General features: G+C 45.6%; 1 protein-coding gene across 1 annotated transcript in view; it reads right to left on the reverse strand.

Annotated features, from left to right (window-relative positions):
* Window positions 1-5,167: 5,167 nt before the first annotated feature.
* LOC144511204 (perilipin-2-like) overlaps window positions 5,168-15,736 on the reverse strand; it is a 62,753-nt gene continuing 52,184 nt past the window's right edge. Inside the window, exon 9 of the mRNA XM_078241290.1 lies at window positions 5,168-6,260. Within this exon, the coding sequence (XP_078097416.1) occupies window positions 5,856-6,260 (405 nt within the window). The 3' untranslated portion in view covers window positions 5,168-5,855. The remainder of the gene's footprint in view (window positions 6,261-15,736) is intronic.

The raw sequence follows: 15,736 nt of genomic DNA on the forward strand, positions 1-15,736 counted from the left end.
CCTGGTTGCAAAGCCCAGAACAAGGGGAAGTAACTTCAAAATTAGAGCCTGCCAATTTGGGGGTGTTGTCAGGAAGCACTCTCCAAACAACGGGTAGTTGATGTCTGGAACTCTCGCCCCTGATAGGCTGTTGAGGCAGAGGGTCAGCTGAAACTTTCAAAGCTGATGTTGATATATTTTTGTTAAGCAATTGCACTGAGAGTTATGGAATCAAAGCAGGTGTACGGAGTTAAGATGCAGATCGGCCATGTTCCAAACTGAATGGTGGGACAGGTATAAATCCTCCCCATTCTTTCAATCTGATAGATAAGAAAATAATACCACTCTGAGGGAGAATAGAAGGTTACACTGATGGGGTTGGGTGACTATGGGTAAGAGGAGTCCCAAATGGAGCATAAATACTGGGACAGAGGTGATTTCATTGAAACATATGTGTCGAAATCCTGTCGGCATTGATGCTGGCGGGATCTTGTGTTTTTGCCCACGGCGCAACCCCGCCGCGCATTTCACAGCAGCAAGGGGTGCGTTCAACAGGAAACCCTGTTGACAATAGCATGATGTGGAGATGCCGGCGTTGGACTGGGGTAAGCACAGTAAGAAGTCTCACAACACCAGGTTAAAGTCCAACAGGTTTATTTGCTACCAAATAAACCTGTTGGACTTTCACCTGGTGTTGTGAGACTTCTTACTGGACAATAGCCTGACCATAAGATCCCACCGCCAGCGAGCGACATGTCACCTCCCGCTGCTGCGGAACATGCCAGGGAGAGGAAGAAAATCCCACCCATTGCATACTTTGCAGGGGAAATGCTGAGAGGATGTTTCCCCTCATGGGAGAGTCTAGGACCAGAGGGCATCATCTGAGAATAAGGGGGCTCCAATTTAAGACTGCGGTGAGGAGGAATTTCCTCTCTCAGACGGTTATGAGACTTTGGAACTCCTTGCCACAGAGAACTGTGGGGGACAGAGCCCTTGCGTATATTTAAGGCTGAGATAGATTGTTGACCAGTAAGGGGATCAAGGATTAGGGGGAAAGGGCAGGAAAGTGGACATGAGGAATGTTGGATCAGCCATGATCCTATTCAATGGTGGTGCAGGCTCGAGGGGCTGAACAGCCCATTCCAATTTCAATTTCTTACAGTCTTATAAACAAGTTAGGCTGAGTAAGAAATCTCTGTGCGGCATGGTAGCAGAGTGGTTAGCACTGCTGCTTCACAGCTCCAGGGTCCCGGGTTCGATTCCCGGCTCGGGTCACTGTCTGTGTGGAGGTTGCACATTCTCCTCGTGTCTGCGTGGGTTTCCTCCGGGTACTCCGGTTTCCTCCCACAGTCCAAAGATGTGCGGGTTAGGTTGATTGGCCAGGTTAAAAATTGCCCCTTAGAGTCTTGAGATGCGTAGGTTAGAGGGATTAGCGGTCGGTGGGATTGTGGTCGGTGCAGACTCGATGGGCCGAATGGCCTCCTTCTGCACTGTAGGGTTTCTATGATTCTATGTGGTATTAACAACTGTGTACATAAATAGTACCAGTCAAATGGACTTGGCTATAAATTAGAAGAAAAATATTTCTTTTTCACGCTGGGTCAAGTTTGTGAAGAAACTTATCTCGAATTTTGAGCAGAAACTCCATCAGTATTCACTCTTGTCTGACAACACGTACAGGATGTCTCGGCCCAGGCTGTGAAATCTTTTCATTTTAATGAGTTCTGTCTTATATTGTAAAACAAAACCATTAGCTCATTAAAGTGAAGCACAGAACAGTACCATATGCTGAGACTAAGTGAGCCTTAGTGTTAGGAGGACTAGCAGGGTAAATAAGTGGGGTTATGGGGATAAGGCCTGAGTGGGATTGCTGTTGGTGCAGGTCGATGGGCCGAATGGCCTCCTTTTAGGGAGGCACGGTGGCACAGTGGTTAGCACAGCTGCCTCACAGGGCCAAGGACCCGGATTCAATTCCAGCCTCAGGTGGCTGTTTGTGCGAAATTTGCACATTCTCCCCGTGTCTGCGTGGGTTTCCTCTGGGTGCTCCGGTTTCCTCCCACAGTCCAAAGATGTGCAGGTTAGGAGGATTGGCCATGCTAAGTTGACCCTTAGTGTCCAAAGATGTGTAGCTTAGATGGATTAGCCACGGTAAATGTGTGGGATTATAGGGATAGCGTGGAGGAGAGGGCCTGGGTACGTCTCTCTGTCACAGAGTTGGTGCAGACTCGATGGGCTGAATGGCCTCTTCTGCACTGTAAGGATTCTATGATGATTTTTAATGCAAATTGCAAAGTCAATAAAATTTTAAGTATTGGTAACTTCATGTTTGAGATGCAGGGATATAGAATTACATGGATTCTCTTTTACATCATAGGGACAGGCCATTCAGACTAATTGGCCAATAGGGGTCTTTATGTTCCAGTTGTCTTCATGGTATGAAATTGTGATGCGGGATTTGTTGCCCATTCTCCAGTTTCTGCTGTTGAAATCAGTGTCTCGTGATGAGGGCCTGAGAGTTCTCTCACACTTAAACCAAATGGCTAATCGATCCGATTGTAGGTAGCACACATTAATCTGGAAGGCACTGAGTCTGCCTTCGATTCTGTCCTTGTTGGATCTCCACAAGCATGTACTTTCAGAAACAAGACATTGGATTGGGAAATCTGGGTGACTTTCCAAGGGGCCTTGCGACCAACACTAGTAGCCCATTGACTAGCTGCAGGCAGAGGACAGTGACGTCATAGAACCTTAGCACATGCTGGGGATGGAGCTCAGCTTCATCCTAATAGCTTCCTCCCAATTTTAATCATCCCATCTTTGGTGTCTGCACCTTCAATTGCAGGATCCCAAGCTCTGGAATTCTCTTCCTCAATGTTCCACCTCTCTACATCATTTTCTGCCTTTAAGACTCTTCTCGAAAGCCACCTCTTTGCTCAGTTGGCTGAATATCTCCTCCTATGGTTCGGGATCATACCTTATTTTGTTATACTCCACTGAAGCGTCCTGGGATATTTCATCATGTCATGGGTGCCATGTTGGTACAGTCGTTATCCGGTTCTGCATGACTCTGAACCAGATTTAGCACAGCATTTACCCTTCGAGTCACCAACGATGGTGGCACTACTGCCTCACAGCGCCAGGGACCTGGGTTCGATTCCTGGATTGGGTCACTGTCTGTGCGGAGTCTGCATTTTCTCCCCATGTCTGCGTGGGTTCCCTCTGGTTTCCTCCCACAGTCCGAAAGATGTGCTGGTTAGGTGCATTGACCATGCTAAATTCTCCCTCAGTGTACCCAAACAGGCGCTGGAGTGTGGCGACTCGGGGATTTTCACAGTAGCTTCATTGCAGTATTAATGTTAGCCTACCTATGACATTAATAAATAAACTTTTTTAAAAAGGAAAATTCCTATAAGCGAAACCGTTGTGGGATTTATAATTTTGCTAAACCTGGCAATATTGAGTAAGAGCACACAGTGGGACAATGAATTAACATAAGAACTAGGAGCAGGAGTAGGTCATTTGGCCCCTCGAGCCTGCTCCGCCATTCAATAAGATCATGGCTGATCTTTTCATGGACTCAGCTCCACTTACCCATCCACTCACCATAACCCTTAATTCCTTTACTGTTCAAAAATGTATCTATCCTTGCCTTAAAAACATTCAATGAGGTAGCCTCAACTGCTTCACTGGCTAGGGAATTCCACAGATTCACAACCTTTTGTGTGAAGAAGTTCCTCCTTAACTCAGTCCTAAATCTGCTTCCCCTTATTTTGAGGCCATGCCCCCCAGTTCTAGTTTTACTCGCCAGTGGAAACAACTTCCCTGCTTCTATCTTATCTATTCCCTTCATAACCTTATATTTTTCCATAAGATCTCCCCCCATTCTTCTGAATTCCAATGAGTATAGCCCCAGTCTGCTCATTCTCTCCTCATAAGCCAACACTCTCAACTCCGGAATCAACCTAGTGAATCTCCTCTGCACCCCCTCCAGTGCCAGTATGTCCTTTCTCAAGGTGAGGGTCTGGCCTTCAGATTGAGGTGGACCCCCTCCCTGCCCACCCCCTCTCCACCCCATCCCCTAACCACTCTCCACCCCTTCCCACCCCTACCCTCCCCCTTCCTCCCTTGCCCCTCCCCTTCCACCAACCACCCATCTCACCCCTACCCACACCCCCGTCCCCTAAGTAGGTGTGTGAATGTAGGAGACATGAGTGTGTGTGAGGGAGTTTAGTTTAATCATACACGGGGGAAGTAATGTACACCCAGTGCACACGTTAAGTGTGTCTGTATGTGTGAGTGAGAGAGGTGTCGGTGTCAGATATGGAAATCAGCTTTCCACCATCATTGATGCCATTAAAAATGACAAAAGGTAATACTTAAAAAGTTCTCTTATTAAAAAAAACTCTTAATTATTACCGGAAGTGGATACTACTTCCAGGTGTTAATGTTAAGGGGCATAGGAGGGTGGCTTTGACAGGGGTTAATTTGAGAGGGGGCATGTAGCTGGTGAATATATTTGTGACTGCGTGCCTCTTATATAAGATCATATAAGATGATTAGAGGTTTAGATAGGGTGGATAGTGATAGCCTTTTTCCTCTGATGGAGAAATCCAGCACGAGGGGGCATGGCTTTAAATTGAGGGGGGGTAGTTATAGAACCGATGTCAGGGGTAGGTTCTTTACCCAGAGGGTGGTGAGGGATTGGAATGCCCTGCCAGCATCAGTAGTAAATGCGCCTAGTTTGGGGGCGTTTAAGAGATCCGTAGATAGGTTCATGGACGAAAAGAAATTGGTTTAGGTTGGAGGGTCACAGTTTTTTTTTTAACTGGTCGGTGCAACATCGTGGGCCGAAGGGCCTGTTCTGCGCTGTAATGTTCTATGTTCTATGTTCTATGTTCTTCCTAATTACTAATATATACAGAGGTTTAGCTAAAAAAGACTTCGTTACATTTGATTTTGGCATGTGCACTTAAATCGCAGCAAAAAAAAAGGGGTGTCGACATTGAGAATGCTTCTGGTTCTCTGTTGGAGGTCACTAGGGGTTCTGCAGCTCAAAGTTTGGGAGATCCCGCCTCAAACCAACGCAAAAGATTTTTTTTCGCTGCTGGGGGACTTTTTCTGGAGTTAGAAGAAACAAGTAGGGAAATGGTTGGCTTTTTCTTTATCGAAAAATGTGACGCAGGTTTGTCACGGCCACATGCGACGGACAACCCACCAGGCCCAGTCCTATCCTGGATTGTGTCCGTCTTGAATCTGACACATTTCGTCTTGAGGCAAGCTTCTGCACAGTGGCTCCATTGCCGAAAAGATTAAAGAAAGCAAAACTCCTCCCTATTTAACTCTGCCGTCACCTTCCTCGGCATGATGCTTCCATGATGCCATACTGATCGACACAGCCACCCACCCACCAGGTTGTTTTTATTTCCTCATTCTATACAGTATGAGGCAGAAGCAACCAAAGTCCAGCGAAACACCTTACACTTTAAGCAGCACTGCAGGACAGTGACATATTTAGACACTAGCTTTTAAGCTGACTGTAATAGTTAGTAATAGTTTTGAGATGGAAGTTGTATGGCGGAACCTTCCAGCCGCGCTCACCCCAAAACCGGAAAATCCCGCCCAAGGTCAATGGACCTATGCATGGTCTGCCCCCTACGATTCCTGCGGCGGGCGGGATGGGAAAATTCCCCCTGTATGGTCTGACTAATATTCAAGGCATGTTTTCCTTTGAGGAGTTGTGAGCAAGCGTTTTTCACTAATCACGGTAATTTTTAATGTATAAATGCACACTGCTACATAGTAACGTTGCACCTGTGCTGTGCATAATTCGCTGTGCTTGAGTTCTGCTGCTTTGAGGGTTCAAATATCTTCTCAAATTAGAATGGATTGGGACACCCCACCTCAGACCCCCGGAAATCCTCCCCCATGGCTTGTTGCTCCAGGAACATTGGCATTTGAGCTACGTGTTGCTCGAGGTCTTTCTGTAATTGTTCACCAGGGATCTCACGCTCTGGCCGTTTGCCTCCCTTTCCACTCTGCCCCGAGCTCAAAAGTGCAGACGTTCCACCTTCTGCTTCTGCTACAGCTGTAAAAGCCACACTTTCATTAGGCGTAGACTCTACCTCTCTCCCTTGGGCGATTTGTGATTCAGGTTTTCCTTCCGATATCTGCAACATTTCTTCCTCCTTGGGCCATCTTGGCACGAGAGATCGCCAGCCTTGACACTTATTTTCTTGTGTTTCAGACTTTAGCTCATCCTCCTTTGGCGACATTCCAGGGAGCTACAAGAGACGGCAAGTGTAGAATCAATCAACACATCCCTCCCGGCAGCAAGAGTCATTACCCTCAGGAAGGGAGAGAAAACAAGCAATGTATAAGGTTTAAAATTTACACAAATTATTAATTCTACAAACTGGCAGTAATTGCTGAACCACCACTGAGAGTGCTTTAAGAACAGACCTGTCAACATGTGTCACATAGAAACATCGAAGATAGGAGCAGGAGGAGGCCATTTGGCCCTTCGAGCCTCCTCTGTCATTCATTACAATCATGGCTGATCATTCACCTCAATAGCCTAATCCTGCTTTTTCCCCATAACCCTTGATCCCATTCGCCCCAAGTGCTATATCCGGCCGCCTCTTGAATACATTCCATGTTTTGGCATCAACTACTTCCTGTGGTAATGAATTCCACAGGCTCACCACTCTTTGGGTGAAGAAATGTCTCCTCACCTCCGTCCTAAATGATCTATCCTGAATCCTCAGACTGTGACCCCTGGTTCTGGACTCCCCCACCATCAGAAACATCCTCCCTGCCACTACCCTGTCTAGTCCTGTTAGAATTTTATAAGTCTCTATGAGATCCCCCACCTCATTCGTCTGAAACCAACAAAAACAATCTTAACCTGGTCAATCTCTCCTCATACATCTGAGCCGCCATCCTTGGAATCAGCTTGGTAAACCTTCGCTGCACTCCCTCGAGAGCAAGAACATCCTTCCTCAGAAAAGGAGACCAAAACTGCACACGTGTCATGTTTTAAGAACATCAATAAGCCGCGTGGATCAGAGATGGTCATCTTCCATTGTTTCGAGACCTTATAAACTTTCCCAAAATTCTGATTCTGCTCAGAAACATATTCAGACAGGAAATTCCCTCAGAGCAACACTCAGGTTTATCGATAGAACTTTGCTGTAAGTTTGACAGAAACTTTGCTCCTCAACCCAGCCAAACAACAGGAGGAGCAGAAACTGCTCATAGGACATCCTGGTCCAAGTTCCATGGATAGCGTCTGTGGTCTTTTCTGTAACTTAGCCCATCATTTATCATTCTTCAGGTAAAATCAAGTGTTCCACATGATGGCACAGTGGTTAGCACTGCTGCCTCACAGCACCAGTGTCCCGGGTTCAATTCTAGCCTTGGATGACTGTTTGTGTGGAATCATAGAATCATAGAAACCCTACAGTACAGGCGGAGGCCATTTGGCCTATCAAGCCTGCACCAACAACAATCCCACCTAGGCCCGATCCCTGTAACCCCATGTATTTATCCTGTTAATTTACCCTGACATTTAGGGGCAATTTAGCATGGCCAATCAACCTAACCCGCACATCTTTGGAGTGCGGGAGGAAACTGGAGCAGTCAGAGGAAACACATGCAGACACGGGGAGAACGTGCAAACTCCATACAGACAGTGACCCAAGCTGAGAATCGAACCCGGGTCCCTGGTGCTGTGAGGCAGCAGTGCTAACTTTCATAGCACTCTGGGCATTAAATCAGAAAGAGAACCAGAACAAAAATCAATCCAAAACGTGAAAACTGACGGTATTAATAATTGGCTCAGAGACTCCTTCTTTGACATCTGCAGCCCCAATAAGTGGGCACAGGTCGCAAATATCCACAGGCTGACGGTGATGATGAAGGCTGCTTGATTCTTAAAGTTCATGTTCACATTTCGACACAGTCCCTCAGATAGCATTCACCTCCAGTTCAGACATCCAAGGATCACTACAATACTTAACCACAGGAAAACATCATTAAGATCTCACATGATGAACATGTTTATGTTCCAGCAGGAGGACCCAGACTAGGAGCCTCTTCCCTAATCCAAAGACGGTGGGGGCAATTATAACAGTCCAACTCAGGCACTTTGGTTACATGCCTCTGATAGGAGTGTTGGTAAATCAGGGCGATAGTGGGACCTCAGTAGGGTTTGAGCTTTGGTACAAATCGACAATCCAGGCATGAATTGTGCTAGTGTTTGGAAGCTTCAGAAATCCCCAGAGCTTCAATCACTGACTTTTAGGTTTTACTGAGACAGAACTAGGGAGAACGGGATGAAAACTTTCACCCTGGAGGTGGGATAACCTTTTTACATTCATTAATCAGACTGGAAATCACAGATTCAACCCGTTTACAGGTTCAGCTGGGGTTTTCTTCAGCAGAAGGCGAGAGCCTTGGGATCTCATGGGCCTGAAGGACCTGGGATGCTTCCTCCCGACCTCCAATTCTCCCCCACCATAATCCGCCCACCCCATCTGAAAAATGCCTTCCTTAATGAGGGTTGGGAATTAGAACATAGAACATTACAGCGCAGTACAGGCCCTTCGGCCCTCGATGTTGCGCCGACCAGTGAAACCAATCTAAAGCCCATCTAACCTACACTATTCCAATATCATCCATATGTTTATCCAATAACCATTTGAATGCTCTTAATGTTGACGAGTCCACTACCGCTACAGGCAGGGCATTCCACGCCCTTACTACTCTCTGAGTAAAGAACCTACCTCTAACATCTGTCCTATATCTCTCACCCCTCAATTTAAAGCTATGTCCCCTCGTGTTAGCCATCACCATCCAAGGAAAAAGGCTCTCACTATCCACCCTATCTAATCCTCCGATCATCTTGTAAGCCTCTATTAAGTCGCCTCTTAACCTTCTTCTCTCTAACAAAAACAACCTCAAGCCCCTCAGCCTTTCCTCATACGATTTTCTCACCATACCAGGCAACATCCTGGTAAATCTCCTCTGCACCCTTTCCAACACTTCCACATCCTTCCTATAATGCGGCGACCAGAACTGTACGCAATACTCCAAGTGCGGCCGCACCAGAGTTTTGTACAGTTGCAACATGACCTCCTGGCTCCGAAACTCAATCCCTCTACCAATAAGAGCTAACACACCGTACGCCTTCTTAACAACCCTATCAACCTGGGTGCCAACTTTCAGGGATCTATGCACATGGACACCCAGAACACTCTGTTCATCCACACTACCAAGTATCTTACCATTAGCCCAGTACTCTGTATTCCTGTTACTCCTTCCAAAGTGAATCACTTCGCACTTTTCCACATTAAACTCCATTTGCCACCTTTCAGCCCAGCTCTGCAGCTTATCTATGTCCCTCTGTAACCTGCCACTTCCCTCCGCACTGTCTACAACTCCACCGACTTTAGTGTCATCTGCAAATTTACTAACCCATCCTTCTTTGCCCTCATCCAGGTCATTAATAAAAATGACAAACAGCAGTGGCCCCAAAACAGATCCTTGCGGTACACCACTAGTAACTGAACTCCAGGATGAATATTTCCCATCAACCACCACCCTCCGTTTTCTTCCAGCTAGCCAATTCCTGATCCAAACCACTAAATCACCCTCAATCCCATGTGTCCGTATTTTCTGCAAAAGCTTACCATGGGGAACCTTATCAAACGCTTTGCTGAAATCCATACAAACCACATCAACCACTTTACCCTCATCCACCTCTTTGGTCACCTTCTCAAAGAACTCAATAAGGTTTGTGAGGCACGACCTACCCTTCACAAAACCGTGCTGACTATCCCTAATCAAATTATTCCTTTCCAGGTGATCATAAATCCTATCTCTTATAATCCTTTCCAATATTTTGCCCACAACAGAAGTAAGGCTCACCGGTCTATAATTACCAGGGTTGTCCCTACTCCCCTTTTTGAACAAGGGGACAACATTTGCTATCCTCCAGTCTTCTGGCACTGTTCCAGTAGACAATGACGACCCAAAGATCAAAGCCAAAGGCTCTGCAATCTCCTCTCTAGCCTCCCAGAGAATCCTAGGATAAATCCCATCTGGCCCAGGGGACTTATCTATTTTTACCCTTTCCAGAATTGCTAACACCTCCTCCCTATGAACCTCAATCCCATCCAGTCCAACAGCCTGCATCTCAGTACTCCCCTCGACACTGTCCCTCTCCAGTGTGAATACTGACGAAAAATATTCATTTAGTGCCTCTCCTATCTCTTCAGACTCCACGCACAACTTCCCACTCCTGTCCTTGACTGGCTCTAATCTTACCCTAGTCATTCTTTTACTCCTGACATACCTATAGAAAGCTTTAGGGTTTTCCTTGATCCTACCTGCCAAAGACTTCCCATGTCCCCTCCTGGCTCTTCTTAACTCTTTCTTTAGGTCCTTCCTGGCTAACTTGTAACTTTCAAGCTCCCTAACTGAGCCTTCACGTCTCATCCTTACATAAGTCTCCTTCTTCCTCTTCACAAGAGATTCAACCTCCTTAGTAAACCACGGTTCCCTCACACGTCTGCTTCCTCCCTGCCTGACAGGTACATATTTATCAATTGGAACCAGCTGCTCCTGTGACCTCTTCCAGAGTGCTCCTTGCCTGACCGATGTCTGTTCAATCAGGCTAACCTCTGCGTGAAAACATGTCACATGCCGTGGAGTGAAACATTTTGCAGCGTTTTAATGGTTATAGGCCACTGGGATCATTCTGTGCTATTTTAACATGAAGTATATACTGAAAAAAATTGGCACACCTCCCAATTTAACCAAAAAACTGATAAAGTACACCGTTTTCAATCAACCAAATACACATACACACACAAACACACACGGCAGGTGGCGGAATTTGAATTCAATAAAAAATATCTGGAATTGAGAATCTACTGGTGAAACCATTGTCGGAAAAACCTATCTGGTTCACTAATGTCCTTTAGGGAAGGAAATCTGCCGTCCTTACCTGGTCTGGCCTACATGTGACTCCAAAGCCACAGCAATGTGGTTGACTCTCAACTGCCCTCCAAGGGCAACAAGGGATGGGCAACAAATGCTGGCCACCCAGCGACGCCCATGTCCCACGAATGAATAAAAACACACACACGCACGCACACGCACACATACACACAGAGGAAATTATCGAAATGCATTAACTTTGCACTTTAGAAGGGCTGGTGTTCATAGATTTCTTTTCATTTTCAGAATGGTATTTACCAGTCTTCACATTCTATTGCAACATCTAGAGCACTGAGCCAGTTAAAACACAAATAAAATGAACTTGCAGAATGAAACAAGGTCTTGCACAATGTGTTACCCTGTGAAAATCCTATCAGCAAAGCTACACTGCAGATAAAAATTCTGTGGTCAGTTGTTACTGACTCTTGCCCTCTGATTAATGTGATTCCGTGACCCTTTCTAAAGTTAGGGATAAACAGCCCGGACAACTCAGATATTCAGGAGCTGGAATGTTAAAAATGCGATGGCTGCAGTACAGTTTGTGCACTTAATCTGAAAATCTAAACTCAGGAGGTAATTTATCCAAACCAGACAGAATGAGTCGCCAAATTAAAACAAGGCTCTGTTCAAATTAATCAAATTTAATGACTTATTGATCATTATTCATTCCCTTTTTCTAATTGAGTCACTCATTACTGCCCGGTTTTAAATACTCGCTTCCCTTTCAATGAGATTCAGTGAATAGAAAATAGGAGCAAGGTTTAAACTGAAACTTGAGAGAACAGACTTGCCATTTGGAGGCCCTTTACTCTCTTTTGGTACTGTGTTGAATGCAAGCATCGCGCTGTTGCAGACAGTATGTATAACGCTGGAAAAGTTAGACGTTCAGAGGCCAGCAAGATTCCAAAAGATAGAAAACCCCAATGTAGAAACTGTAAATATCATGTCTTGCACATAAAGCTGTGAACTCCAGATACAACAAGACTCAGAATCAGATATCCTTTCATTCTCTCTGCAAATGTTTCCCTAAAATCGTCAATAAAGGGAAATTCAGTTTTTATTATTTTAAAGAGAACTAGCTTCCTACATTACAACAGTGACTGCACTTCAGAAGTACTTCTTTGCCTATAAAGCACTAGAGAGGGTGCAGAGGAAATTCACCAGGATGTGGCCTGGGCTGACGCGTTTCAGCTATGAAGAGAGGCTGGTTAGGCTGGGGTTCATAGAATAGAATCATAGAATCCCTACAGTGCAGAAGGAGGCCATTTGGCCCATCGAGTCTGCACCGACCACAATCTCACCCAGACCCTATTCCCGTAACCCCATATAAATAACCTGCTAATCCCCTAGGGTCAACTTATCATGGCCAATTGACCTAACCTCTTTCAGACTGTGGGAGGAAACTGGAGCACCGGGAGAAAACTCACGCAGATATGGGGAGAATGTGCAAACTTCACACAGATAGTGATCCGAGGCCGGAATTGAACCCGGGTCCCTGGTGCTGTGAGGCAGCAGTGCTCACCACTGCGCCACTCCTATTGTTTTCCTTGGAGCAGAAAAAGCTGGGAGGGGACCTGATTGAGGCGTACAAAATTAGGAGGGAATTAGATCGGAAGTAACTTTTCTCCTTAGTAGAGGAGTCAATAGCTAGGGGACATAGATTTAAGGTAAAGGGCAGGAGATTTAGAGGGGATTTCACCCAGAAGGTGGTGGGAATCTGGAACCCGCTGTCTGAAAGGATGGTAAGGTGGGAACCCTTACAACATTTAAGAAGCATTTAGATGAGCCCTTGAAACACCATAGCATATATGGCTACAGACCAAGTGCTGGAAAATGGGATTAGGATAGGTGCTTGATGGCTGACGCACACACGATGGACCGAAGAACCTCCTTTTATGCTCTGGAACACTATGACATCCATTAGTCATTTAAAACACTAACAATCCACATCTTTATTTTTAGATAAAGAAATTAACAAGTTAGTTCACTCTTAAATTTGGTGCATGGCAGTGTGTTCTCTATAAATAGTCGCTTGGTGCTGTAGAACTTGAGTACTGCTGAAAAAGAGACATCTTTGTTGAAGCTTTTCATCTTACACTCATCAGGCCAATGAAAATCAAAAGATAAATACTGTATGAGAAGAGAATGTTGATTGTTTGGAAAGTGGACTTTGATTGGCTGAGGTGTTGACATGGGTGGCACGGTAGCACAGTGGTTAGCACTGCTGCCTCACAGCTCCAGGGGCCTGGGATCGATTCCCGGCTTGGATCACTGTCTGTGCAGAATTTGTACATCCTCCCCGTGTTGGCGTGGGTTTCCTCCAGGTGCGCCAGTTTCCTCCCACAGTCCAAAGATACGTGGGTTAGATGCATTGGCCATGTTAAATTCTCCCTTAGTATCAGCAGGGTAAATCTATGGGGTTACAAGGATAGGGCTTGGGAGGGGAGGGACTGTTGTCGGTGTGGACTTGATGGGCCAAATGGCCTCCGACTGCACTGTAGGGATTCTATTCTATGATTCTATGGGGAATGCACCAAGGGATGGTGATTGACAGTTAACTACCAAACATTTGTTGGATCATTCTTCAGGACAATGCCCTGACCAGAGTCAAGTTGTCTGGTTTAAATGTCAAACAATGCTTGGCAGTTAACTATGAGTCACCATCACCTGGTGCATTCTCTGTGGCAACACCTCTACTAATCAGAGACTACAAATTGTTATTTTCTCCTTATACTGGTATTCTTATGAAGTGTCCTGATTAGCGAAAGACAAAATGCTTGGCTTCTTTCAGCAAAAATATGGAATTGAAGGCAACCTGCTGACCTGGCAGCAAATTGACTAGGAGGTGTAAGATAGCAGGGATAATGGGAATGTGCTCCAATTGACAGAATGTGACTCATGCTGTTCTGAACATATGAATGAAATTTTTTATATGGTCCCACTTGCAGTCTGATATCATCCAGAAGTTGAGAACTCATAGAATCATAGAACCCCTACAGTGCAGAAGGAGGCCATTCAGCCCATCGAGTCTGCACAAACCACATTCCCACCCAGGCCCTATTCCCGTAACCCCACATATTTACCCTGCTAACCCCCCCTGACACTTGGGTCAATTTAGCATGGCCAATCCACCTAACCGACACATCTCTTTATCTCCCCTACCAACTCCTGTAATCATCTGAACTTCAATAGAACACCTCTTACTTTTGTAAACTTGAGGGAATAAAGCCTAATCTAAGCAAATTCTCTTCATAATTTAACTATTCTTGCCTGAGTATCTTTTTATCAGTGTCACAAGTAGGTTCACATTAACACTGCAATGAAGTTACTGTGAAAATCCCCTAGTTGCCACACTCCGGCCCCTGTTCGGGTACACCGAGGGAGAATTTAACATGGCCAATGCACCTAACCAGCACGTCTTTCGGCTTGTGGGAAGAAACCAGAGCACCTGGAGGAAACCCACGCAGACACAGGGAGAACATGCAAACTCCACACAGACAGTGACCCGAGGCTGGAATTGAACCCGGGTCCTTGGTGCTGTGAGGTAGCAGTGCGAACCCAACAACTCACGCAATTGAATTCAGTTTAATGACACTATGTCTGCCCCTATAGATATTAGATGGTGTTGCCATGGGATTCCCTTTAGGCCCAGCTGTCACAAAACTTTGGGTTCCATAAGAAATGTGTCTTCCATAGAATGACACCTAACCTCCTCCCCCTCATATATTCCCAATATATGGATGATATGTTTGCAATATTTAAATCCACAACTTCTTTACATTTCTTAATGGGCTCCATCCTGCACTCAAATTCACCTTCGAAATGGAGCAGTCAAACAAACTCTCCTTCCTTGATGTTCTACTTGAACAATCTGTCAGGGGGTTCACTATCATGGTCTGCTGCAAGCGTACTTTCACTCGTCAATATAAGCATTGGGCTTCCTCCAGTTCCACACACTATAAGATTGATCTTAATGGCAACCTCGTGAATTGGGCTTGATCCATTTGATCGCCATGCAAGCTTGATGCTTGGTTCTGTGGGATAATGGCTACCCTGATCAGAATATTTCTCACTGTATATCACGCAAACCCGTGAATGGAGCCTAAGCCTGTCACTTTCAGCTCTGAAAAGTGCCCAGCCTACCTCAGATTACCCTGGAAGGGCAAGGTATCCCAAAACATTGAGCAATGGGTGAAGCTAGCTGTTTCACACTGTTACTATGCAGCAGCAGCACGAGTGATATCCGCCGCTAACAGAGCACTGGCATCAAGCCAAAAAGACGTTCTGCCCATCACACAATTGAGCATGAATTTCAGTGGCAGTGTGATGTTGGGTATGTAGGCTGTACATCCCAAAGACTGGCAGATCACACCAAACAGCATGTTCCTTCCTCTGTTCACAACAGACAAGAAACAGACTGCACCCAACCAGCCCATGCTTGCAAAACTCAAAACAGCGTCCAACATTAGATGTGATTCTGCAATTGGACAACATTTATTAAATAATCCTCAGTGTGCTAAGTATTACATTGACAACCAATTTAAGATTGTCAACCAGGCTCGCAATGTTGCGCATATGTATGTACTGGAAGCGACGTATTAATACACAGGACCCTGTTCTTTGGAGACAGAAAGAACAGATACACATATTGCATCTGTTTCAGTTAAACAAAATAAATGAGAGCCATTCTCTGACTCATTCCTCCGGGCAATGCCTTGATCAGTCAGGGTCAGACAGCCTGGTTTAAATCTCAAAC

Source organism: Mustelus asterias, chromosome 24 (genome assembly GCF_964213995.1).
Source record: "Mustelus asterias chromosome 24, sMusAst1.hap1.1, whole genome shotgun sequence".
In the NCBI taxonomy this organism is placed as follows: Eukaryota; Metazoa; Chordata; class Chondrichthyes; order Carcharhiniformes; family Triakidae; genus Mustelus; species Mustelus asterias.